We start from the raw sequence: 25,012 nt of genomic DNA on the forward strand, positions 1-25,012 counted from the left end.
TCCGGTTTTCACACTTTTATTGTAAAGCTCGGGAATAATTACACGGGTCTTTCATTGACAGCTCAGCAAACAAACCGGAAACGAACCGAACCGGAGGGATAGGGGCGGTGCCTGCGCATGCTCGCGGCGGGGTTGGTGGTGGGGGGAGATCAGAGAAAGAGAAAGACAGAAAGAGACAGAAATCATTACAAATCAACGGGATTGTGCTCGCAGCGCCAGGGAGGGGGGGTGGAGTGGGAGCGGGACGGGGGCCCTTCCCGGAAGGAGCGAGGCGGTGGGAAGTGGCACGAACCAAGAGAAACACGACCCCAGTGTGGGCACCCGACTCGCCCAAAACCCCCCTCCCCAACCCCACCCCTCCCCAACACACGAGAGAGACACTGCCCCCCTCCCCACTAAGATAACCCGAGGAGACACAGTCTCCCCCTCCCCACGGGCAGACACACCGCCCGGGAACCTCAGGGCGAGACACAGTCCCCCCTCCCAGAGAAGTCCCGCGTGGAGACGCCCCCTAAGAGACTTTCTCTTGGCCAACACAAGCCAACCCAACACCAGGAGACAGCCCCCACCCAGGGAAGAAATGGCTCCAGGGGCCGGGGCCCTCAGGAAGGAGAGGTATCCCAGAGCCCCTAGAAGAAAAGACAACTCAGAGCTGCCTAGTCTCATCCCAAGTGCTGCAGGTCAGAGACGCGCCGGGAAGAGAGGTGCGGGGAGGACCAGAAACATCACTTCCCAGACATGCTTCAGAGATAGCCCCCCTTCCCTGGGAAGAGAGATGGCCCAAGACTGACATGCCTTAAGTACTCCCAGGAACCCTGGGAGGAAAACAGGCTCCCCAGAGAGCCTGGGTAGGGGGGAGACATGCTCCCATGGTCCCCAGAGGGAATACATGTCCCCCCAGAGACTCCCAAGGGGAGAGATAGGGCCTAGGGAACCCCCAGAGGTGAGGGATGCCCCAGAGACCCTCCCCCCGGGGATGTGAGACACGCTTCAGGGACCCTAGGAGAAAAATATGTCCCCAAATACCCTCCCCCTACCAAGAGACAGGCTCTGAAGTAGGGGGGTGGGGACAGACTACGTCCCCTCTAGGAAGACACTGACTGGGTCAGGCTGGGTTTGAGCGGGGTCTCCTCTGGCCAAATGTCGCCTATTTGTACATAAAACTGTACGCGACACAAGGCATTGGGGAAGGGCTTCACAGACCTAGGACCAAGAGGGGTGGTCCCCAGTGCTGTCACCCATCCCCTGCCCACCTTTGGTTTCACCTCTCGAGTGCCCAGGTGGTGACAGACTCAGCGCCCCAACCCCAACCAGGGGGCCAGGGGCTCTGCCTTTGCCTGTTGGAAGGGCTCCTCCTCTGTGCTTCTCAGCCCTCCCAGCCACCTGGGCCACCCCCTTCCTTCTGGCTTCTCCATTGTGCAAAATGCTCCTCTGCCCTTCCACTCAGTGCTCGGGAATTCTCCAAGACCAGGGCAGGGTGCCCAGGCCATCAGGGGCTTCCGAGGGGAGTCCACTGACTCCAGGAATGCCTCCTGTCTGGACCACCCTCTCCACCAAGCAAATGGGCCTCATACAATCTTCTTGCCAGAATTCTGACCTCCAGGACCCAGGACAGCCCTTGAGGCCACTGACCCACCCACCAGCTGGGCACCTCACATTACCAGCTCCACCACTATTGCACCTGCCCCGTTTGTGCAGGGGGAAGGGGCTATCTCTTTAACAAGCCCCAGCCCACTTCTGGGCCTCCCCCAGGGAAAGGAGCCTTTGGCCAATCCCTAGACCTGGTTTGCTGCCACCCCAGCCCACATCTACCTCCTGCGCTCCATAGAAGGGCTGTGTATGCTGGGGCCACCAGCCTAACAATGCTCTCCTTCCCAGCACTGTTACCCCAAGCCAAGTTAGGGGCAAGGAGCAGAGAATACGGTGATTCTTCAGCCCCCCGGCTTTCAAGGGTGGTGGTGGGGTCTCTGGGGTTACAGGAGTCAAGATCCCAGCAGCACAGCTCCCAAAGGCACCAGACGACCCAGCAGCCTGTACCCACCCCTCCCACCCTTGGGCCGCCCCCCCAAGCTTAGACCAAGTCAAGCAAGGGCCATACCCTGAGTCTCCAGCCTCCCAGCCTGGGCCCCTGGGGAGCTGGAGAGGTATGGGCCAAGGCAGTGGGGGTTTCTGGAAGGAAGAGGGACTGAGGCTTTGAGATGGCCACAGTGGGAGATGGGGGCTCTGAGGATGCCCCTCACACCCTGGCCCCCTGAGGTGAAGAACAGAATCCCACCTCATCATGGCTGACTGGGCTTCTCTGCCCCCCAGTCTCCCCACCCCCTCCCCCACGGGACCCCTGACCCTGGCAAAGGGAAGCCCAACTGGAAGAAGGGGGCCTGGAGCCCAGGGTGTCCTGAGGCAGCCCTTCCCACCCCCTGAGATCAAGGCAATGGTGGTTTTACAGGCTGACGGGTCAGTCATGGCAGGGGCTGGGGGGTGGGGGGCAGGGAGGGGGCAGGGTGCAGGTCCCCCTTCTTGGGGGCAGCAACCAGCCACCCCCTGAGCAAACCTTCCTGCTCCCAACTCACCCAACCAGGCCAGAGGCACAGTCATCCCACCCCTGTCCAGCTGCCCCCCCACAGCCTCAGGGCCCCTCTGTGATGCTTATCTGGATGTGGGGGGCCAGCCTGAGCGGGGACTCCCCACCAGGGCACAGCGCAACAGTTCCAAAAAAATAGAGATTTGTATTCTTAAAAAAAATTAAATAAAAGCCCAGCTCTGCTGATAGGCGAATGTTACCCACATCCCCACCCCCACCCACCATTTGTTTCCCTGGCCTGCACCCCCATCCCGCCACGGCCCCAGGGATATTTACAACATGGAACAGTAGAGGCCTGGGGTGGGGGGCACTGCGGCAGGGAGGAGGGGGCACAGGGCAGGTCCCCCCCAGAGGGGTCCCCCAAGACAACACAACATCAACAAGAAAAGTTGCAAATCAGGCAGAAATGGGGACATCATTCCAAGGTCCTTATATACAGACACTGCATGACCAGCGGGAAGGGAGGCCCAGATAGGACCGGGCGTGGGCATGTAGCAGGCAGGTGGGCCAGCCCAGGAGCAGTACAGGAAGACAAGGCCTCCACTCCACTCCCACCCCCATCCCCACCCCACCTTTGGTAACAAAAGCCCTTCAGGGAGCCCCTGGCAGTCAAGAGTTTCTTCTGGGAGTTCCCAGGGAGAGGGTCTCCTCAGTTCAGCCCTGCTTCAGGGCTGGAACAGGGGCATCCTATCCCCGCCCTGGTCGGCCATGTGGGAAACAATGAATTAAAAGTGTGCTGCCCACCCTTGACTCCACCATCTGCCCAAAGTGAGGGGGTGCTCCCTGGAAGTCGAGGGAAGGGAGCCTAGTTGTTGTAGAGGAGCCCTCTTGGGCATCGGCTGGGAGGAGCCCCATAAAGGGGAAGAAAGGGCTCCCTAGGGTCTGGGGGATGAAGTGAGGGGAGAGGACCTGGACCCTGCATGGGGGAAGGGCCAGCGTGGTCATGAGGCCAGTACCCACCCCCCACTTAGGGCCCTGGCCAGGAAGTCCACGCTGGAGGGGTCAGGAGCGGGGGCCCTGGAGTGGGCCCACCTGGGAGCTGGCCGGCGGCTGGGGAAGGGCTGGCCACCAGCCAGAAGGGAGCTCACAGGTAGATCTCGCGCTTGGCCGTCTGGGCAGATGCCGGTGTGGCTGCAGGTGGGAAGTCCGAGGTCTGGGTCAGGGGGATTTCCTCCAAGGTGGCCGAGTCCTTGCAGGAATCATGGCTACTGTGGGAGAAGGCACTGTAGGAGGGCAGGAGGCGCACGGGGGCCGTTTTGGTGTTCCGGTCTTCCGGGGGGCTGGGGCTGCCGGCGCCCGCAGGCTCCTGCCCTCCTCGGTCCTGGTAAGGCACGAAGGTGGAGAGTTTGAGGGCGCTGCTCTTGGTCCGGCGGCTGGGAGACGACTGGCCAGGCATCCAGCACGTGTCGGAGTGGCCAAACTCACTGCACTCCCGGGTACATGTGCCTGTCATGGCGACGTCGGGCAAAGGGCGCAGGTCTGCCAGAGAGAGAGGGGGAGGGCCGTCGTCAGGCAGGACAGCCTTGCCAAACTCTGCTCTGTGGCCTCCCACCGGTGCCTCCACACTGCTGCAGAACAGGGGTGCACGCCCCTTCCTGCCACCCAGCTCCGCAGGCACACACACTCTCAAATAGACACACAGCCTCCCACCATCCACCTCATGCTCCCTCTCTCTCTCACACACAATCTATCCTTAAATAGACACGTTCCTTCCACCCTCACCCACCTTCCAGACCTCCTCTCGCACACCCATCACATCTGCCCTCAGACAGGTGCACAAACAAACTCATCTACACACTCTGTCATCTAGTTCCAGACAAGCTGAAACGTGCACATCTACCTTCAGGTTGGAGTGAGGAAACCCCCACCCTCATTTAAAGACGCAATCACTTTATCTTGTGTGCACACGCACATACACATTTACACTCAGAGAGATGTGGACACACATATCTACACTGGGCATCTCCAGCCTCAGACAAAGGTGAGCACATAACTTCCTTCTGAGCCCCCTGAAGCCTCACCATGCTCCCAGGTGTCCTGGGACCCCACCCTAGCGCAGCCCAGCAAGGCCTGGCTACAAAGCCAGGGGTTCGCGTAGAAGCACACACTCACATACCCACAAGTGCGCTCATGCAGCCCCTCCCCGCCTCACTCCGGCCCCTACACCAACCACCACCCCTGGCCTTGCCCCGGCTCCCTGCCCAGAACACCCATGGGAATGGGAGTTGGCCGTCTGACATCAGCAGTAGCCGGCATGGTTGCTGGGCAGCAGGGGAGGGGGGTGTCTCCACGGAACGGCTGGGCCATGAGCACTTCCTGTCACAGTTGCCCCTGTCCCACCCTCGCTTGGGGACAGTACCAGGCGGTGACCCCTCCCCTCAGGGATGTAACTGAGCAACACCACCTGAGGTGGGGGCTCCCCTGGCACCACCCAACCTGGCTTGGCCTCCTGCCAGTGCGAAGTGAAGAGGGGACAGCTCTGTGTTAACCCTCAAAGCTCCTGGGCTCTTCAGCTCAGGGCACAGTGGGGGACCCAACATGGCACGGAGCACTGGGTGGGCGGGGCTGGGTGCTGGGCCGAGTCCCACAGACCCCAGACCCCAGAGCAGCTCCCACATACCTGGCAGTTCAACTCAGGGCCTGCTCCGGCCAGCCGGCTCTGCGCGGGCACAAAAAGGACGAGACGGGCGTGAGATCGCGCATGGAGGGGCAGGGTGGGGGCGGAGGGCACTCTGAGACCTAGGGCCTGGGAGGCTAGACAAGGGCCCTGTGCCCGATGGGTGGGGTGTGGAACTTTTCATCTTTTGGGGGAGTGGGAGAGTTTGGTCTGAGGGAGGGGGTGAGACCTGAGGACAGATCCAAGATGGAGAGTCTTTCCATCCCAAGGGGAAGCTTGTTGTCTCCCCCACCATGGATGACTTCACACACGCACACGAGCTACACACACACATCCTGACAGCATGCCCTGTTGTCCATGCCCGCGCTGACCTCTGCTCCCACCCAGACCCCTCTTCTGCCATCACCCTCCAAACCCCTCCCAGATAAGCCTTTCTCCCCACCAGGTCTCCCCACTCCCTCTCCTCAGCCAAATCCTCTCTGGCTCCTCCCCACAGGGGGTCATCATACCCTTTTCTGAGCTCCTCATAGCATCTAGAGTCCCCTCCTTTTTCTCAAGGCCTTCTGGCCCCGTTAAGGGACCCTCATTACCCCAAGGGTCCCTCAAGCTGCCCTCACCACTCTCTGAGCCCTCTGGCCCCCATTCTCGGGGTCCCTGTTCCCTGGAAGCATTGTAATGGAAGGCTGAATCCAAAGTCTCCAGAATCAGAGAAGCCTGGGTTTGAATCCCTCCCCACTCTCTCACTGACTGCGTATGGCTTTGGGTAACTGACTCAACCTCTCTGAGCCTCAGTTTCCTCCACTGTAAAGTGGGCACAAGAAAGGTCTCAGATCAGAGAGTGGTTGTGAAGATTAAATGACTATATACCTGAAAGCGCTCAGCACGGTGACGACTGAACACACAAGAGCTCAACTAAGAGAGGCCATTTCTAAGGTCTCGTCACCATTCTCAGGCTCCTACTCATTCCCGGGGTGCCCCGACCACACAGACGCCCCTCACCGTTCTCGGGGTGCTCCATCTCTCCTATGCTGCCATCGGGGGTGGTGCGCTCATAGTGATCCTCAGGCAGAGCCAGGGGACCGAGTCGGGGCCCCGAGGATGACTTGCTGGACGGCGTCTCAGACTCCTCCAGGCCACTGTCATAGTAACTGTGCTGGGACGGATCCTGCAGCTCCTGCGCCTGGCTGGTGGCGGAGAAGGTGACGCGGCGGTGAGGTAACTGCAGGGAGAAGGAGTGTCACTGCTGGCCAGCCGGCCTGCCCCACGGGACCCACCACCAGCCCAGGCTGCGGCCCCAGCCAGGCCCACCCTCACAGCTGCCAGCCCCCACCCCGGCCTCAGCGGCGACTAGGACGAGGCCCAGCCCTCTAGCACAGCATAGCCCCCCAGAAAGCCAGAAAGCAAGGACCTTAATAGAGGACTGCCCCTTAATTCTAGGACAGCTCCCAGGACAGCCAAGACCACACAGTGAAATTCCCAACACAGCACAGGCCCCAGTGTTATTATAGCCCCCAGGCCACCACAATAAGCCTAACTCATTACAACCACTTGTTACAGCAGCTTCCCAGTACTGGCACAGCCTCCTTTTAATTCCAGACAGCCAAAACCAAATAGCACAATACCAGCCAACTCCCCTAATTCCAGCATAGCCTCTGAAATCCAGCAAGCCTCCAACTTCTAGAGCAGCTCCTTTCTAAAAGCAGGACAGACTCTTAATTCCAAAACAGTTCACCGATACTAGAACAGTTCCCTATTTCCAAAGAAACCCCCGCCCCCCCCCCCCGCCCCGCCGAAAACTCCAGCTCCTCACCTGTCTCATTGCTCTGTAACTTCCCATTGCCTCCATCCAGGTGAGGTGCCAACCTCTCTTTGATCCTCCCTTCCTCAGCCCTGGTCTGCAATGCTGTAGGCTGCCTCAAGACTCCCTGCTGAGTCCCCTCCCACTCAGCCCCCATGTCCCTGCTTCTCTCCCCTCCAGAGAGATCTGGGAGTGGAAAAAGGTTGGGGGCAAGATGGAGAGGGAGCCTGGTAACAAACCAGGGCACCCTGGGGGTGGGGAAGCAGAACAATGGAAACTCCCCAGTCCTCCAGATCAGGAAACAGTATAAACTGGAGAGAGTAGGGCCCAGGAGGACCTGGGCATAGGGGGAGCAGCCCGGCATCCATCAGGGATTCGGAAGACTGGCCTTGAATGGAGACTTCTTCTAGGAAGTAGGAAGGAGCCTCTGGGAGGGGCCGCTGGCTTGTGGAGCTAGGATTTAGAGGCTTAGACTGGGGGCTGGGGGTGGGGGTGGGGGGTGGGATGGGACAGTGACAGGCTGTTCCCAGCCTGCAGCCCTGTCTGCCTGCCAGGGGTTAACGATCATCCCAGGAACCTGGCAACCTCAGCTTGGCACTTGGCACAACCAACCAGTCACCCAAACACCCACCTGGGACCGCCACTGTTTCTCCTGCCAACCAGAAATTAGGAGTTGTGGAGGGCGCAGACCCAGGGCCCCTGGAGGCCAGGGGTGGGAGAAGCCCAGGCCCAGATCCTGCTGATGAGGCTCCAGGCTCCCTCTAATCCTCTAAGACTTCGTGGTGCTTTGTCTTTACTCTAAATCTCCCAACAGGAGGTTATCGAGATAGCCAGAAGAGGATGCTGCGGGTCTGCAGACCCACCCTCCTGATACCCTTACACAACTTCCCTCTCATTCAGGGGAGGGGGATGTTGTCAGGACAGGGAGTTTCAGAGCTGCCTTCCCACCTTGGTTCCCACTCCATCTTCAGGAATGGGCAGCCCTTCTTGGGATCCATGTTGTGATCCAAAACACTGAAGGGTCTGGGTGATGACAGATAAGATCCCCTGAATTGACCTGACATTTGGGGCTGGGAGGATGCAAAGGAGCATGTCTACCCGGTGATGGAGTGAACAAGCTCCAGAAGGGTCGGGGAGGCACAGGACATGGTTTTCTTTTAAGATATTAGCCAGCAGCCCTTCCTCCCTGCAGACCTGCACCTGGTAATCCAAGGCACAGCCCTGCCTACTAGGTTTGCGTCACTTGGTCTCTTTTTCCTATGATTCTTTTCTGTAAAATGGAGGGTGGAGTCATACTCAACACTAAATGCTCCCTATAATTCTATGACTCAAATCTTAAAAAGCCTAGATTCAAAATCAGTCTCAAACCCTAGTCCAGAAGTTCTAGACATTTGCTGGATATATCCAATTGGCTGTCTCTATGGGCCCTTCAAATTCAACATACCTGAAACCAAAATCTTTTTCTTCAGTCAGCTTCTGCATGGGCAACGATCTCATCACTGTCCCATCACCCAGACTCAGAAGGTTGACGTCTCCCTGGGAATCCTGGTAGCTCTCCCCTCACACCCCATCACGACCCCATATCCAATTATCCCTTGAGTCGTGCGGGTCTTTTCACTAGAAGGTCCGCCTGATCCATCCATCCATCATCCTCCTTGCCGCCGTCTCAGTCCAGACCTGAGAGAGTCAATCCTCTACCTTCACCTCTACCCACTTTAAGGCCACCATACACGCCAGTGAACTTTCTGAAACTCAGTTCATCCAAAACTCATGAGCTTTCAGGGGGTCCCATTTCCTTTTAAGGAGCTTTTGGCAAGGCATCTGTGTCCTCTACAACATACAGTTCTTTCAGTCTCACGTCTCAGGTGGTCACACTCACTCCCGCATCTGGATTTGGCTCAGCCTCCCGCCCACCTCCTGCTCCTCACTGAAGAGCTGGCTCAGTGTCACATTCCCCTCCCAGGAGCTCACCCCCATGTCCTACGCAGCTTTTCTCATACTATGTATCTCAGGGAGGGGGCACCCTGGTCAAACACATTTGGAAAACCCAGAGTGATCCCAAGTTTATCAGGCTCCTCCTCTTTGCAGGCTTTGCCAAGCCTTTTATAGGCTAATGTGATGGTGCGTCCTCTCCTACCAAAACTTAGTCATGGAACCCCTTTTTTTATAGCAGAATGGAAAACAACACACTCTGGCAATCCAATTTCCTGATGATTTGTGCTTGAAATCTGACTCCATCGCTAACTAGTTTTCATTTTTGTAATATGAGCATTACAATGACCTGCATCACAAAAGGTTATGGGCAGCTGAATGTGCTTAGCATGATACGACGCACTTGTTGAGGACTCAGAAAAAGGAAGTGAGCAGTAGAGGTGGTTGGTAGAACAAGTTGGGAAAAGCTTTTCTCTGTGGCTCTTCCCCTCAACACCGAGATTCTCAACTGCCTCATCTTGTCAATTGTGGGTCTTGTAGGAATACCACCATTTTTAACTCAGGGTCTAGGACTGTGCTGAACACACAGCAGAGATGCAGCCCATGTGTTTTGAGGATGACAACAGTGTTGTTGTTTGGTCGTGTTCGAATGTTTAGTGTGGCTCCATGGATGGGCTGGATTGGAGCCAAGTAAAGGATGTTCTCTCAGACCCAGGAAAAGAGAGATGAAGGAGCTAAAGGAACAGAAGAAAGAAAGAGGCGGTGGCAGTAGGGAGAAGAACGAAAGAGAAAGCAGGATTGGTCAGGAGCTGCTGGGTCAGCCTAGAGATGCTTATTTGTCCAGGAGAAAGGAAATGAAACCAGATTTCACTTTTTCCTGCCCTACTCCTCCAAAGCCCCCAGGAGTTTTTACTTTGGGGGTACCCTGGGGAATTGGGGAGTTTGTGGACGGAATCAGAGTAGAGGGCTGGTGCCTGGGACCTCCTGGGAGTGTCTCAAGCCTCTTCAGTCGCCATGGAGACAGGTTGCCTCTGGCCTCAGAGGCTCCCCCAGGACTTGAGGCCCCTCACCCAGACTTTAGCCTCCTCCTCAGGCACAGCCAGAGACAGGGCAGACCCAGGAAAGCAAGAAATGAGAGACGGAGAGAGAGAGAGTGAGTGAGAGCCAGCAGCCGCTCAGGGTGGCCAGAGTGAGGGAGGGGAGGGAGGGGGCAGGATAGGCCCCTCAGCCCCAGTCAGCAGGGAGCACCCTGAGATCGGAACAGGTCAGTCCAAAGCACTGGAGAGCCCCCTCCCGTCTCCCTGGGCCCTCCTTCCCAGCAGCCCAGGCTGGTGACCAGGGTGGGGAGACACAGGGCAGAGCAGGCTAACTGCTGGGTGTGGAGTGGTGTTGAGAAGAAGAGGCTGGGAAGGGGACTTGGGAAGATATGGCCCCAAGGGAAAGTGGCTGGTGTAATTATAGAGGTTCTTTACCTTCACCTGAGGCAGCCAGGCTGCCCTCCACCCCCACCAGCTACTCCAGTTTGAGGTCTTTCGGGAGCCACTCAGTGTGGGCTGGTGGGAGAGGTCAGGCTGGTGGAGAAAGGGCAGGACTTGGGTGCATCGCCACCTGCTCTCTCTTGGTGAAGGGTGTCATTGTCAGGGAGAAGGCCCCACAAACATGCGGTGAGGGTTCACACTGCCAGACACCTCCATGTGAAGGTTGCTCAGAAGGGCAGTTTCCCCAGATACAGACATGGTCATGGAGAGGGGGAGGACAGTCAATTAAGATAGGCTTGAGGGGAGGGGCAGGTCTGGGACGGTGGGAGGGGCGAAGAGCAGGGATGGGAAAGTGGGGCAGGACCTAGGGACAGAGGGCCGTTTCCAGTCTCTCTCACTCCTTCTCTCAGTTCCCGGAAAATAAGAAACCAAAACTCCAAAAATAGAGAACTTTATTATCAGAGGTAAGTGTTTGGGACTGGGGCCTAGCCCCAGGAGTCTGGGGTGGGGAAGAGGGTGACAACGTACACAGAGAAGGCACAAATGGGGAGGCCCCCTTTCCTGTCAGGATCCCCACGCAGTCACCTACCAGGACCACAGACTCCCTGTTTCCGCTCTAGAGAAGCACCCATGGCTGGTCTCAGACAGAGACCCGGATTCGGAGAAAACTTCCCCACTTCCCTCCCCCTGCTGCCTCCAAACCCTTCTACTCATCAGCCCCCACCCGCAGGACCCAGCAGCTGGTCTAGCATCCCAGGATGTGACAAGTCACAGGCTTCTCCCAGCGGGGAGGGGGCAGGGAGGGGAGACACAGAGCATACCCTCAGGGTTCACTCCGCCCAGCTATCCAAGCCTGGTGAGGCAGTGGAGTCATTCCCGAGGTCCCAGCACCCCCCCGATCTTTAGTTCCACCTCCCACCACTGGCTTGGGCTGGTGGGCACGGCAGGCCTGAGATGCGGGCTCTGTCACTCCCACACCTCGGTCCAGATGGCCCCGTGGTATGGGTGGGGTGGGGGCCGGGGCGTGCTGAGCCACAAGGGCTGGCCTACCTGCTTGCTGGGGTATTTGGGGGGGTTGGTGCGGTAGCTGTAGTCGGAGTACTGCTCAGACCCCGTGGACGTGGTGTCCCCGGTGCCCACGAATGTGTTTGCCGGCGGCAGGTCCTGCACCACCTGGTGCTTCTTGGAGGCCGAGGGTGACTGCGGCTGCAGCTGGATGGAAGGCAGTGGGGAGTTAGAGCGATAGTGACGGCCCAGGTCAGGGCTGCCTGGTGGGTAGTTGAGGGGCAGGTGGATGCGGGGGCTGTCCCCAGGGGTGTCGCTCATCAGGTTGAACTTGAGGGACTTCTGTAGCCCGGACTCGTCCTCGTCCTCCACTGGCTTCATGGGCTTGGGAGACTTGCTCTTCTTGCCCTTGCTTTTGTTTCCCTTGGAAACTTTGCTGCTGGGTTTGGGGGCGTACAGGTCCTTGGTCTCCTTCTTGCCAGCCTGGTAGCCACTCTTGGCCTCCCGTTGCCGGCAGTAGCGCACGAGCACGGCCAGGGCGATGAGCAAGGCCACGGCCACAACACCAGCCACCACGCCAAAGAGGATGTTGCCACGCTGCTTGGAGCGCTCGTATTCTGGATCCCCGGCAATGTCGATGTCCAGTGGCGTGTCCAGGCTGTGGCCCAGCAGGGTCTCCAGCAGCGTGCGGTTGGCCAGGGTCTCGTTGACATACAGGTGGACCAAGGCTGTCCCATAGCGTGGGGGCTTGCCGCGGTCACTGACCTTCACCACCAAGCGGTGCAGCCCGTGGTGGCGCCGCTCAATCTCCTTCTCCAGGGTGATGGCGCCTGAATGTGACCCAATCTGGAAGAGTCCATAAGGGTTGCCACCGGCGATGCTGTAGGTCAGCTCAGCATTGACACCAGAGTCTATGTCCTCAGCCATCACTTGGCTGACTGTCTCACCCAGACGTGTCTGAGGGGTCAGCAGCCGGTGGGAGGTGTTGGAAGGGGCGGTGATAAAGGGTGCATTGTCATTCTCATCCAGCACGTTGATGGTGACACCAACGTAAGCTGAGCGAGGTGGAACACCACCATCCACCGCCTTTAGCTGGAAGGTATAGGTGCTTTGCTGCTCCCGATCAAAGCTTAGGCTAGAGAGGATGGTGCCCGTGCCATTCTGGATAACAAAGTCACCGTTGTCCTGCTCCACTGTGAGCTGCACTCGGGCGTTCTCCCCCTTGTCCCCATCAATGACAGTCACCATGCCCACTGGACTCAGTGCCGGCATGTTCTCCATCACTGAGAAATTGTAGCCACTCAGCATAAACTTGGGGTCATTGTCATTGCAGTCCAGCACATTGACGAGGACGGTGGCTGTGCCCTGGAGGCTGGGGCTGCCCCGGTCGGCTGCCACCACCTTCAACTCATAGCTGTCCCGCTGTTCCCGATCAAGGGATGTCTTCACCCGGATCTCTCCAGTCTCAGGGGAGATGGTGAAAAGACCCTTGGCGGCCGGCTCAGGCTCCAGAGAGTAAACCAGCTCAGCATTGGAGCCCGAGTCAGCATCACTGGCAGTGACCTCAGCCACCACTTCACCTGGCTTATTGTTTTCTGGGAAGGCGACCTCAGTAACACTCTGAGTGAAGACAGGGGCATTGTCATTGACATCCACCACCTGCACCTTGAGGGAGTTGGTGCTTGAGAGTGGGGGGTTGCCGGAGTCCACGGCCACAATCTCAATGGTGTAGTCTTTGACCTTCTCATAGTCGAGGGGGGTGGTGGTCTGCAAGAAGTACTTCTTCTTGCTGTCACTTCCAGTCTCACTGGCCTGGCGTAGCTGGAAGGGCACGTCACCTGCCACCACACAGGTGACAGCTGCATTCTCTCCCTCATCTCGGTCAGATACCTGCACCAGGGCCACAGCTGTCTCCTCTGCCACATCCTCTGAGATGTTAGCCATGCCGTCTTGGTGGGTCACCAGCCCGATGCCCCGGATCTCGATGGTGGGGGCATTGTCGTTCATGTCCTTCACAGTCACCACCACCTGGGCTCGGGCACTCTTGGGGTTGGTGCCGCGGTCCTTGGCGAGCACCGAGAAGCGCAGGGTACTTAGGTCCTCACGGTCCACGGGGCCCTGCACAGTGATAAGTCCGGTGTTCCTGTCCAGTCGCAGAAGACGCCTCACAACTTCGGGTGCCTGGTGGAACGTGTAGTCGATCTCTGCATTGGCACCTTGGTCTGAGTCATTGGCCTTCACCTATAGGGCAGGGGGTGAAAAACAAGGAAAACAGGGCTGGGTTACTTCGGGGATAACAGATGAAGGGATGCACGTGCTGCCTTCCAATGAGCGTGGCAGACACGACTAATCTAATGCAGCACCTTTTCCAAAAGCAGCACATGCATACACCACCCTTTTCCCGATCCTGACACTGTGGAAGATATTACTGATCCGTTTCCCTGAAGAATACAGATGCAGCCCACAAATCCTCAGCGGTGATACAAGCAACTACTAGAGATACGATATCATTATAACTCTCCTTATCATTCCTAGACTAGTCCACCCAAATACAGGGATGAGGATCCAGTTAGCAACTAGGGCGGCCCTTCCACCCAGTTAAACTGGCCCTCACCCTTTCTGAAGAGCTGGAAAGGTGTGAATAGTAGAGATAGAGTATGCATGACATATGTGTAAATATTCATGCATGCAAATACATGAGTTGTGATTATGTGAGAAGGTATGTGTTTATGCACGTGTGTTTGCACACAAATGGAGACCCACATGACCACCTGGAGGCCACAGGTGCGGGGATTTCTTTTTTGAGAGCGGCCAGGTAGGGATGTGGGTCAGGAGGAGCCTGCCAGGCCAGGCCAGGCCACTACTCTGTCAAACCAGGGGAAACCTGTTTCTTCTCTCTTCCCCTCCCGGGGCTGGCGCTGGCGCTGGCTGGGCACCAACTTGAGGAATCTGGCCGAGCCTGCAGCTGGGAGGGAGGGATTGGTGCAGGCTACAGAGCCTGCTGGCAGCGGGCTGGGCTCTCAGCACTAGACAATGAACTGTCTGTCCCTTTGCAGTGGGCACGCCCTCCCACGCCAACGCCACTCGGCCTGTCTGTACAAACACGGGTGGTGATGGGGCAACAGGAGCCAGGTGGGAATGGCCGTGGGGTAGCACTGGTCAGGGAGAAACAGGAGGGTTGGAGTTATGTCACAGCCAGATAGAATGTGATGGCAGCACGGGTGGGGGAATGAGGGGGAAGGACAGGATAGGCACAACTTGGCAGAGTCTCTGGGGAGCAGAACAAGAGTCCTGGGTTCAAATCTCAGCTCCACCACTTCCCAGCTTTGTAACCTCGGGCCAATTATTTAACCTCCTTAAGCCTCAGTCTACAAATGTATAAAATGGGGATAACAAAACCTATTTCACGAGGTCGTGGTGAGAATTAAATGGGATGATATGTGTAAAAATGCCTAACACTGCCTGGCACATGGCAAGTGTTCCCTAAATAGCATTTATCCCTCTTTTTGTCCATCCATCCATTCATCCATCCATCTGTCCATCCTCCAACTGTCCATCTCTGAAAATCAGTGCTGACACAGCATTGGGCTTCACACCCAGCGGGCCCTCAAGCCACTGCTGGTCTCCCCTCCTTCCCATCAGGACTTTTTCAATCGTGGAGAAACACGTGGGCAGGGTTTCCCAGCTACCTGGTCTCTGCTCACTCCTCTAATGGTTTCTCCTTGCCCTACTCCCCTAGTCTGTCACTGACTTTTTCATTATAATTCCCACTGTCTCTGTGTCTTGACATTGGTCACCCACCTCCTTATCTGCCTCTCTGACCATCTTACCTCCCTTTGTGTCTGTCTGTGACTCCTGACTTTCATCTCTGCCTCCCTCCTATCTCGCTCATTTCTCCTTTGGCCTCTTTCCCACTGCGGGTTCTCCCCTATCCTTTTTTTTCTGCTACCTGTAGCCTTGTCTCTGCCTCATGCTCCTGCTTCATCTCATTTCCCAGCTCTTACACACATGGGCTCTGAAGCCAAACTGCTGGATATGGCCAAGGTGGGATCTAAACACATCAGCTGGGTGATACCAGGCAGGTTCCCTAATCTCTACGGGCTCAGTTCCCCATCTGTAAAATGGGGATAATGCTTACCTTGTACGGTGGGAATTAAATGATATAATACACATATTGTATTCAGAACAGTGCCTGGCACCTAGGCTATTATTATTTGCCGTCCCCGACTGTCTATCTCCCTTTTCTTTCTCAGTCTCTCTTCTACAGGTTCCAGTCCACTAGCCTCTAAAAAAAACTCCTCCCTATGCCCTTCTTCAGTTCGAGGACATGGGACGAAGGGTTTCCAAGGATGGGTAATGGTGTACAGGGCAGGCCGAGCCCTTCTCAGCTCCCTTACATCAAAGATAGATAGCTGCAGCCCATGGGGAAGGAGAAAGGAGCCGGGGCTGGCAGGAGGCCAGGGCAGAGATGACAGCGGGAGATACGCCCACCTGTCTGCGAGGATGCTTTCTTTGCTCCCTCCTAGGACCTGGCCCCACCGAGCTGCCCAGTGCCTGTGGCAGTTCCCATGGAGAAGGGTGCTGAGAACTTCAGCAGAGGCCACTGACCCCCCACTGGGCCCAGCCCCCCACACCCATGGGTGCCCCGTGCCTAGGGAAGGAGGCAGGTGCACAGACATCTGAGTATGGTTTTCTAGCACTTGGAGGACTCATCTAGCTAAGATGATCTCATCTGACTGTCAGGGACGGGCAAAGTAAGGCTCTGTCCTCCAGCTTCAGGAAACTCTCATCTGGCCAAAAGGCCCGTGGTTGGGAAGATAATCTCTTCTTGGGAGAGATTCTACTTGGACGAAGGGCGATTCATTTGTTCCAACTTAGCTGGCTTGGCCTGGGAGGAGAGTATCATTTGACTTGGGAGGGGGTTTCGCTTTGCAGGTTTCTCCAACTTGAGTCTGCCCTGGGGATGGGGGATTACTGTTCACGTGCTATGCCGCTGTCACCTAAGTAGCGTGACAGAGCAAAGTGAAATCACCTGCTGGGGTGTGGTGGGCTTGTCTCACAGGCTGGGGGCTGGGGAGACGAGATCTCTCCACAGTATTTTGGTCGATTTTTTTTCCTAAGTGAAGGGAACTCTCATGAGGTTGGGGTGGGCTCCCATTTCTAAAGGTGGGTCACCCTGACAGTTAGATGGACGGGCCTCTCACCTGGATGACTGAGTGGCCTATGGGGCTGTTCTCAGACAGCTCGGCCTCGTAGGAGGGGCGCTCGAACTTGGGGGCGTTGTCATTGGTGTCGAGCACGGTGACTCGCAGCAGGGCACTGCTGGCCCGTGGGGGGTTGCCACCATCCTGCACCTTGATGGTGAGGTCATAGGAGTCCCAGCGCTCCCGGTCCAGGTTGCCCATCACTATGAGCTGCGGCTGCTTCCCCTCCTGGTCTTCCGCCACCTGCAGCCCAAATAGTTCCTGGGCCTCGGGCCCGGCCTGCAGCTCATAGGATGCCACGCCATTGGGGCCAGCGTCACGGTCCGAAGCCACTGGGATGGGGAAGAGTGAGCCGATGTTGGTGTTCTCGGGGATGGGCAGTGTGATGACTGGCGAGGCGAAGTTGGGCGTGTTGTCGTTGATGTCCTGGACCTCTATCTGGCCCTCTAGCAGCCGGGGGCTGCCATTCTGCACCAGGTCCGTGATAGACACCTCAAACTCCAGGATGCAGGGCTCACCAGGGAGCTGGTTCTGGCATTCCCGGAGCCCCTCACGGTCGATAGAGGTCTCAGTGGTGAAGATGTCGCCCGTCTTGCCATCTACCCGCAGGTACGGGGCGCCTACCTCTAGTTTGTACAGGTGGCCCACGTCTGGAAAACCATAGTCAGCTGCGAGGCTCCCAATAAGAGTGTTGGGTGGCTGTTCCTCTGGCACCTTGTACACCACCCGGGTGGCGTGGCCTGGGGATGGAGCCAGCAGGAGCAGTAGTGCCAGCAGCCTGGTGGGCAGCAGCACCCGTTGCCCCCCAGGGCCTGGGCTGCGCCTCAGGGGCCCCATCTGGGCAGGCTCCAGAGTCAGGAGAGCTGTAAGGTGGGGAGGCAGAACAGAGAGTCAGCTGGGAGGAGAGCCCTGGCCCTAAGGGCTGCCCAGATCCAGTCCCCCACTCTCCTTCCCTCACCTCCACACTACTCTCCCAAGAGAGAGCTGTGCCCCAGCACAGAACCCCGAGTCTCACCCGCGGCTGGGTGTAGCAGCGGTGTCTGCCTGAGCTTGAGAAGCCGGTAGGGGCCCTGAACAGGTCTAGAGCAGTTCCCGCCCATGGAAAGCCCTGACCCTCCTGACACTCCCTCCTTCCCTCCCTGCTCTCTACTCTCTGCTTTGCCCAACACCTCCTTCTCACCAGCATCCAGCCTTAGTCACCCATGCTAATTACCCTGATACTGAGATAGGGAGAGACAGCAAGTGGAACGGTGAGACCTGGAGCACCCCCCTCCCCCAAACACGGTAGGAGAGAGACACAGGTATGCTTATACTCCCCAGACCCCAGACCCCAGATCATTGCTGCCCACACTGAAGGCCACTTTCACTGGCTGGAGGGAGAAGGGATGATGTCTTGTTCCTCTCCCTTCTGAGATGCCAAGTCAGTGCATGCATGTGAAGTATAACATCTCAAATCCCTCTCTTTTGACGATAATCACTGCTAGTGCTCAATGTCCCCACACCCACGAAGGGCCAGCTTGAACTGGGCACCAATCAAGGTTTGAAAATGGTTAGGGTTGAGGAGTAGGTGTTAGCCCTCCCCCAGCTCCTTCCAAACACACTTGCCCCTGAGCACGCACACCTGTGTGCACACACACGGTTCCTGGGGCTCCTTCACCCTCCCTCTCCAGCTTCTGGAGGTCAGGACTAGGGTCAGGGCTGACTAGCCCTGGAATTGGCACTGGGAGCTGCCCTGGCCTGTCCTTAGCAACTGGGAGCCCAGCAGGTCTAACTGGGACAGAGCTGCCAGTGGCAGCACCAGCCCTTCCCTGACCATTCCTGCCACCCCTGCTCAGTCTCAGTGAACATCCTCTCCCCAACCACCCCCAAATCTTTCCAATTAGAGCCCTGTATGCCCCAGCCAGCCACAAGCTGCACTCCCATCACAATAGCCCACTTCTGCCCATCTCCCCCAGCTCTGAGCTATGCATCAGCAGACCCCAGGCAGACCCTCCAGCTACAGTCCCAGTTGACTCCCTCCTTTATTCAAATCCAGTCTTTGGCCCAGCATTTTCAGCAGAGCCTCAGGCTCAATCTCCTTTTCCTAGCTCCCCTCTTGCACCTGGAATACCTGCCCCACACCTGGAAATTCCACCCCAGGCCCTGTCACAGGTCACAGCCACCCCACCGAAGGCAGGCTCTGGTCCCCCATGGAGCCTTTCCAGGCCTCTTCAGCCCACGGTGACCTTTCCTTCCTCCAACTCACAGCCACTTATTGTGTGTCCCAATCCCGCAGCGATGAATCACCTTGTGGCCTGGGATACCACCGCCCATGTTGTTCAATTCCTGTATTGTGTGCCTGTTTCTGTGTTGTCTGCCTCTCCAAGGGACAGGAGAGGGACAGGGCTCCCTACACTCATCCCCCAGCCCCCACCTATGCACCGTCACAGAGCTGGGCACACTGTAGGTGCTTGTTCATGCATTCACTGAATGTTTATTAGTCACTTACAATGTGCCAGGCTCTGTCCTGGGCAGTGGGACACAGCAGTGAACAAGACTGAGGTGATCTGCCATTGTGGAGCTGACAGTGGTCCTAACTCAATGACGATTTGTCACTTTTGTTGGGTGGTACCCATTTGACACATGTAAGGCAGCAGGGTAGAAAAGAGCAGGGACTGTGACATCAGACAGTCTGAGGCAAACCCCAGCTGCTCACTTACTGGCTGCCTGAGCTGGAGCAAGTGATTTAGAGCCTCAGTTTCCTTATCTGTAAAATGGGGATAATACTACCTTTTTCCCAGGGAGCTTGACCTTATATGGGCTAAATGCCTAGCACAGTGAGTCCTCAACAAATGTTCCCTCAACACACTTATCATTGTAGTTAGGGAGCTGTCTGGGAAATAATTTGTGAATTGTCTGTCTGTCCTACGAGACTGTGGGCAGAGAGCGGGAGAACCTCTGCTTTGTTTACTCCTATATCCTCAGGGTCTCGCCCTGGACCCCGCACAAAGTAGGTGCTCAGTAATAGCTCCTGAATGACTATGATTATTTTAGCTCCCAGGCTTAGCCTCTTCTGGAACTTTCTGTGTGGCGGCTACTGGTTTCCTTGCCCAACTTCCCTACTCCACTGAGAACTCCCTGGGGTCCAATTTAATCCTTCTCTGCTTAGGTCCATAGTAGACTCTCAGCAAATGGTCACTGAATGCAGATTCCTTACACACGGCCTCGCCCTGGTCATGGGCACTCCTCACACTAATGGGCTCAATGTGTGTGAGGCTCTTATCAGATTAGAGCGCGTTTGTTCCCAGCTTCAATCTTAATCTCTTTAAAGGAAGGAGGAATTTATCTGATGCTCTGTTTGGATCCACCCTCCATCTACTTCCCCTCTGTCTGCGTGGACCTGGCACTGGGCTCATCTTACTGTCAAGCCCCAACTCAAACACACCTGTCTCCAAAGAACCTCATTCCCTTCTGGGCACCTTATCCTGCCCTCCTCGCCATAGCACACACACAATATGGGATCACTGTGAGCACCACCTCTGTGCATAATCTCGGCAGGGTGGGGGTTACTTCGGAATCGCCCTAAACCTGACAAAGAGGAGAAATAAAGCAGTGATGGTTTGCCTCCACTCACTCCCTCCGGATCAAGAATTTGTAACATTTTGCGGTCACATCCCCCCTTTAAGAATTTTATGAAACTCCGCTGCCGATTTTTCCCAGAAAAATGAATGCTTACAAATTTTTGCTACAAATTCAGAGGTCCACGGTCTGGCAGCATCAGGGTGATTTTGATTTGTAGCTGCTCTAAGAGCTACCGATTAAGTACCGACCTCGGGGCTTTCTTCCCCAGCTTGAAGCCTTCAGGCCTCCCAGGCAGCACAAACACAGCAAGAGTGTGACACGTTCTCCCCTCCCCCCACCCACTTCCCCCCCACCCCAACACACATACATCTTCTCTCACTCATCCTGTCACCCTTAGGAGTCAAGAAATGATTGCGGTATGTAACTTCTGAGCTGGAAAGAAAACCGAAGAGGAATATCCAAGGCAATAACCAACCTGGTGGTTGGTTAAGAGGGGATGGTTTCCCTGGAGGAAGGAGGAATTTGGGGGGAAATGAGGTTGGGGGAGGGTTGCCCAAAGTAAGAGCAAGAATTGAAGAGGGTTTAGCTCCTTAAGCACCTGGAGAGTTCTTTAACATGACCATTATCTGGCCCCACCCTTAGGAATTTTGATACTGGAGGAGGGACCTGGAGAAACCCCCAGGCTGAAGGGTGAAGGCAGCAATGGTCTGGGACCTTCTGGGACAAACTTTGAGATATACTAAGTCTTTGGAGTTAAGAAATAAGTACAAATTCCATTATCATCACTTTTACCATCATCATCACTGTCTTCACTATCACCATCGTCCCAGCTCACACTCCCTGGGATTTTACTACATTTACATCCATTATCCCATGGAATCCTGCTAACCCTCTGCAATGGCTACTATTTAGTATTACAGTGCATCCCATAGTACAGATGAGAAAACTGAGGCTCAAAAAGAATAACTGTCTTGGGTCAGAGAAGTAGTAAGTGGAAGGGTTGGGATTTGAGAAGAGTGCCTCTTCACATGTGTTGGGGAAAGGCTGGACGGGGGAGGGAAATCAACAGAAATCCCTGAGGCCAGATTCTGTTTGTTATATACCACCTCCCCTCCAACACACACACACACACACACACACACACACACACACACACACACACACTCTCTCTCTCTTCTCTCTCTCTCTCTCTCTCCTCTCTCCTCTCTCTCTCCTCTCTCCCTCTCTCTCTCTCCTCTCCCTCTCTCCCTCTCTCCCTCTCTCTCACTCCCCGGGCTGCCAAACCTGCCGGGCAAGGAGGGAAAGAGAAAGAGAGGGCTTAGGGTTCAAGGAACGAAGGACCCCATGCCTCCCAGGCTGCTGCTCCACATCCCCACCAACACCCCAGCCCTGAGGCCTGTAAAGATGCAGGGAGAGAGAGCAGCCAGGAGTGGCTGTGAGGCGGCCCTTCCTCTCTCTGCTCCCACCATCACCGAACTTTGTCCTGGTGGTTGGTTGTTGGGAGTCATTAGTCCCAGGCTGCAGCCTTTGAAGTGATTAGTGCCTTATCAGCCCCTCCCCCGGCACTGGCTGCCTTCCTGGCAGGGGTGTCCTAACCTCCACCTAGTGACATGGGCAACCTGGACCCTGAGAAGCCAGAGCCTGAGCAGGGACAGTGACTCATTTTTCTCAGGCCCATGGAGCACAGTGAGGTATGAGGGGGCAGAGTCCAGGCAAGGCCAAGGAAAACGCCATCTGTGTCAGTATCTGGGGAGGAAGGAGGGCAGCGGTGAGGGTTCGCCTGGAATCTTCGTTGCCAGCCCACCTCAGGGACCGGGGCCACTTCCTGCTGAATACTGTGGCCAGAGAGGAAACACATAGGGGCAGCCATCACTGTTCCAGTAGCTAAGTCAGCCCTGACACCCTCCACCCCACCATTACCCCTGCACTGTTACACAACCAACAGCCACCGCCACTATGGGCACAGAACACTGAGGGGAAAAGCAAACATCTGGGAGAGGAGGGTAAGCAAGCTGGGCTGTGTAGGGTGGGGCTGTTCAGAGGCTTCCCACAGTGACTAAGTGTGCAGTCCTCAGCTCCTCTCCCTTCTCTTTCACAACCCTTTATTAGCCTCTGCAGGGTTTCCAGGCACCTGCATTCTTCTGTCAGATTATCGTTGTGGGGGGGGGAGGGTCAAACCCTTGTTCCACCACTTCCCAGCTGTGTGACGTTGACCAGGTGACTTCACCTCTCTGAACATATTTTTCATATTGTGAAATGGAAATAATCTTGCCTCTTGAACTTATTTGTAAGGATTAAATGAGATCTGATGCATTAAGGTCTATTACGTTGTATAGGACAGATAGCTTTCCATCACTGAACAGAGCATTTTATTTCCAGTGTCAGGCACACAGTAGGTGCTCATTGGTTCAATAAATAAACAAACCAATCCCCTGCCAGTTGGGAAGACCTATGAAGGTAAAGATGGTGTGTATCTTACTACAGTACTGCATCCTCATCACCCACCATGGGCCCTGGCAGACTGTAGGTGCTCAATACATGGTTGAAAGACTCTCTCTGCAGCACCAGCTATCCTCCCTCATGGTAGGGGCAGCCCTCTGCCCGTATCAGAAGGCTTTCTCCTTCCCCCACTCTCCCATCCCCCCAGTCTTGACTTCCCCCACGCTCCCGGGCCCTCTCCTGGCCCTTCCACCCAACTCTTCACGACAGTTAGCTTACTGTCTCAATCTAGCCCAGCTCTTCTGAGCAAGTAGCCACAGCAGGAGCCCCTCTGCCAGGAAGACGCCACACCAGCAAGATGCCCCTTTCCAGCTGGAATCCCTTTTAGAATTGGGGCTGGATGGGGGGAAAGGGGAGAAACTAGATGCTGCCAGAATTGAAACCAGGCCTGCGCCCCTACCGCCCTGTCCCTGGCCATCTTTGGAGGCCCTTCTCATCCCTTTCTCCTCGATTTCACCCTACGCCCTTATCTAGTTATAATTACAGATTCCAATCCTCCCAGACCCCCAAGTCAAGAAAGCACGCGCGCGCGCACACACACACACACCCGCCCCGTGGCACACACTCAGACCTCTGGGCTGTCACAAACACCTTCCGGGCGCCCTCTTTCCTGGCAGCTACCGAGGGTTGGCCCAGAGCAGGTAATGGAAGGCTCCCTGCGTCTTCCGGCAGGACGTCCTGGACTCTGCCGGCCGGGGGCAGCCCCCTGCCTACACCGCCGTGGTCAGGGCGCTCCCCCGACACAGCCTGCGCGTGGGGCGTCTCCTCCCAGCGGACGCGGGAGTGTGAGTCGGGGGAGGGGGGACGGCGGCTGTTCCTTAGCCATCCTCCAGCTCGGCCGGCCCAACCCCCACCCCGGCGACGCCGGGCCTCCCCGAGCTCGGGGCGAGGCGGGAGCGCGGCGCGGGGAGAAAGCGCGTCGCCAGCGGGCCCCTTGCGCCTCCAGCCCCGGGGGCCGCGGCGGGGAATCCCTCCTCCTCCGCATCTCGGGCCTCAGCCTAGGGTCCCCCGCAAGCCGGCGCCGGCAGGAGCCGCGCAGCGGGCGCCGGGAGGGGGCGGGGAGGGAGCCGGCGCCGGAATCACAAAGCGGCGAGCCTGGCCGTGGGGAGAAATTCTCATAAAACGGACCCTCTCGCCGAGGGCGGATAAGAGGTCGTTGCCCCACGCTAAATCCTCAAAGCCCTCCAAGCCGCCCCGAAAATTCCCTGCTAGAAGGAATCGTCGCCGACCACTGCTGGGAAACTGAGGCCAAAAGTCTGGGCTCCCGAGGGTAGCTAGGCGGAAGGGGTGCGGGTCCTTCTGGCCGGCTAATTTTGCTTCTGTGCGTGCAGTGATCTCCCTCCTGATCTCAGGGTCTTGTGGGCGCACACGACTCTGGCCTGCAGCTGGGACCCGCGGAGGGGACGCCCAGGTGTGAGAGGGACACAGGTGCGTAGGACCCAGATGTGCTGGGGACCCAGGTGGCTTGGAGAATGCAGCTAAAAGGTCCGAAGAGGGTCGCGAACACTGCCCAAGCCTTTACCCTCTGCAAAGGGACCTAGAGCCCTAGAGCTCCGGGGAGGCGGGATGGCGCGGCCTGCCAGGTCCAGCTCGTTCCGGGAATACCCGGCCGGCCGGCCCGGCCCCGGAGTGGGGGTGGGGGAGGCGCTGGCAGGGAAGCAGATCCGGCCAGCCGGCCAGCCCCAAGGGTTACCGCTGGGCCGATATTTACACTAACAGTGTCGCGATAAGGGGAAAGGGGCGCTAGGGACTCTCTGGGCGGCCCGGCGCCTTCCCCTGATGGTATCTTGCCTCCGAGGGAGAGGCACAGAGCGTCTGTTTGTGTGTATACGCTGCAAGGTGTAATGTGACACTGTTGGTGTAAGGTGTGTGTGACAGCCAGTGTTAAGATGTGTGAAGCAGTAGATTCTGTGTTTGTGACCGTGAGGCGCTGCTGTGGGTGCCACTTGCTGTGTTAGGGTGTGTGCCGTCAAGGCGTGTGCTGAGACATAGGGTTCTGTGGTTATAGATGCAGTCAAGAAGTATAAGCGAGGCGTATGTTGTGTACCTATGTTCTGGCCAAGGAGTGTAACATAATTTATGTTAGGGTGTGTTCCTTAAAGGAATATGTGTGTGCGAGGCTGGATTTTGAGTGTTCACATGGCGAACCGTGGCCGTGACACTCGTACATGAGGGCACGAGTTTGTGTTTGTGTGTACATGTCGCGGAATGTCACACCCGGTTGTGTTCTGCTGCTCTGAATGGCCACGGGTTGTATGTCCGTGCTGCTGAGCGTTCAAATGTTGAAGCGGATTCTGAGCTAGTGACGGTGCCCCAGTGGGCGCTGGTGTGCGGGAG

General features: G+C 56.8%; 1 protein-coding gene and 1 long non-coding RNA gene across 4 annotated transcripts in view; one reads left to right on the forward strand and one right to left on the reverse strand.

The window, feature by feature from the left end:
* The window catches only part of PCDH1 (protocadherin 1), a 25,751-nt gene continuing 739 nt past the window's right edge, over positions 1–25,012 (reverse strand). The window contains exons 1-5 of one of the 3 annotated variants that reach the window (XM_032476990.1): positions 17,631–17,648; positions 16,616–17,478; positions 11,457–13,652; positions 6,198–6,417; positions 1–4,060 (exon numbers count right to left, since the gene is read on the reverse strand). In XM_032476990.1, coding sequence (XP_032332881.1) covers positions 3,666–4,060; positions 6,198–6,417; positions 11,457–13,652; positions 16,616–17,452 — 3,648 coding nt within the window. In that variant the 5' untranslated portion in view covers positions 17,453–17,478; positions 17,631–17,648 and the 3' untranslated portion in view covers positions 1–3,665. Of the gene's footprint in view, positions 4,061–5,201; positions 5,241–6,197; positions 6,418–11,456; positions 13,653–16,615; positions 17,479–17,630; positions 17,649–25,012 lie in introns of those variants that run through there. The other 2 variants (XM_032476991.1, XM_032476989.1) reach the window with 2 other exon arrangements.
* Positions 23,283–25,012, forward strand: part of LOC106729570 — a 24,595-nt gene continuing 22,865 nt past the window's right edge. Inside the window, exon 1 of the long non-coding RNA XR_004318761.1 lies at positions 23,283–23,316. This is a non-coding gene — a long non-coding RNA (uncharacterized LOC106729570). The remainder of the gene's footprint in view (positions 23,317–25,012) is intronic.

Source organism: Camelus ferus, chromosome 3 (assembly GCF_009834535.1).
Source record: "Camelus ferus isolate YT-003-E chromosome 3, BCGSAC_Cfer_1.0, whole genome shotgun sequence".
Classification (NCBI taxonomy): Eukaryota; Metazoa; Chordata; class Mammalia; order Artiodactyla; family Camelidae; genus Camelus; species Camelus ferus.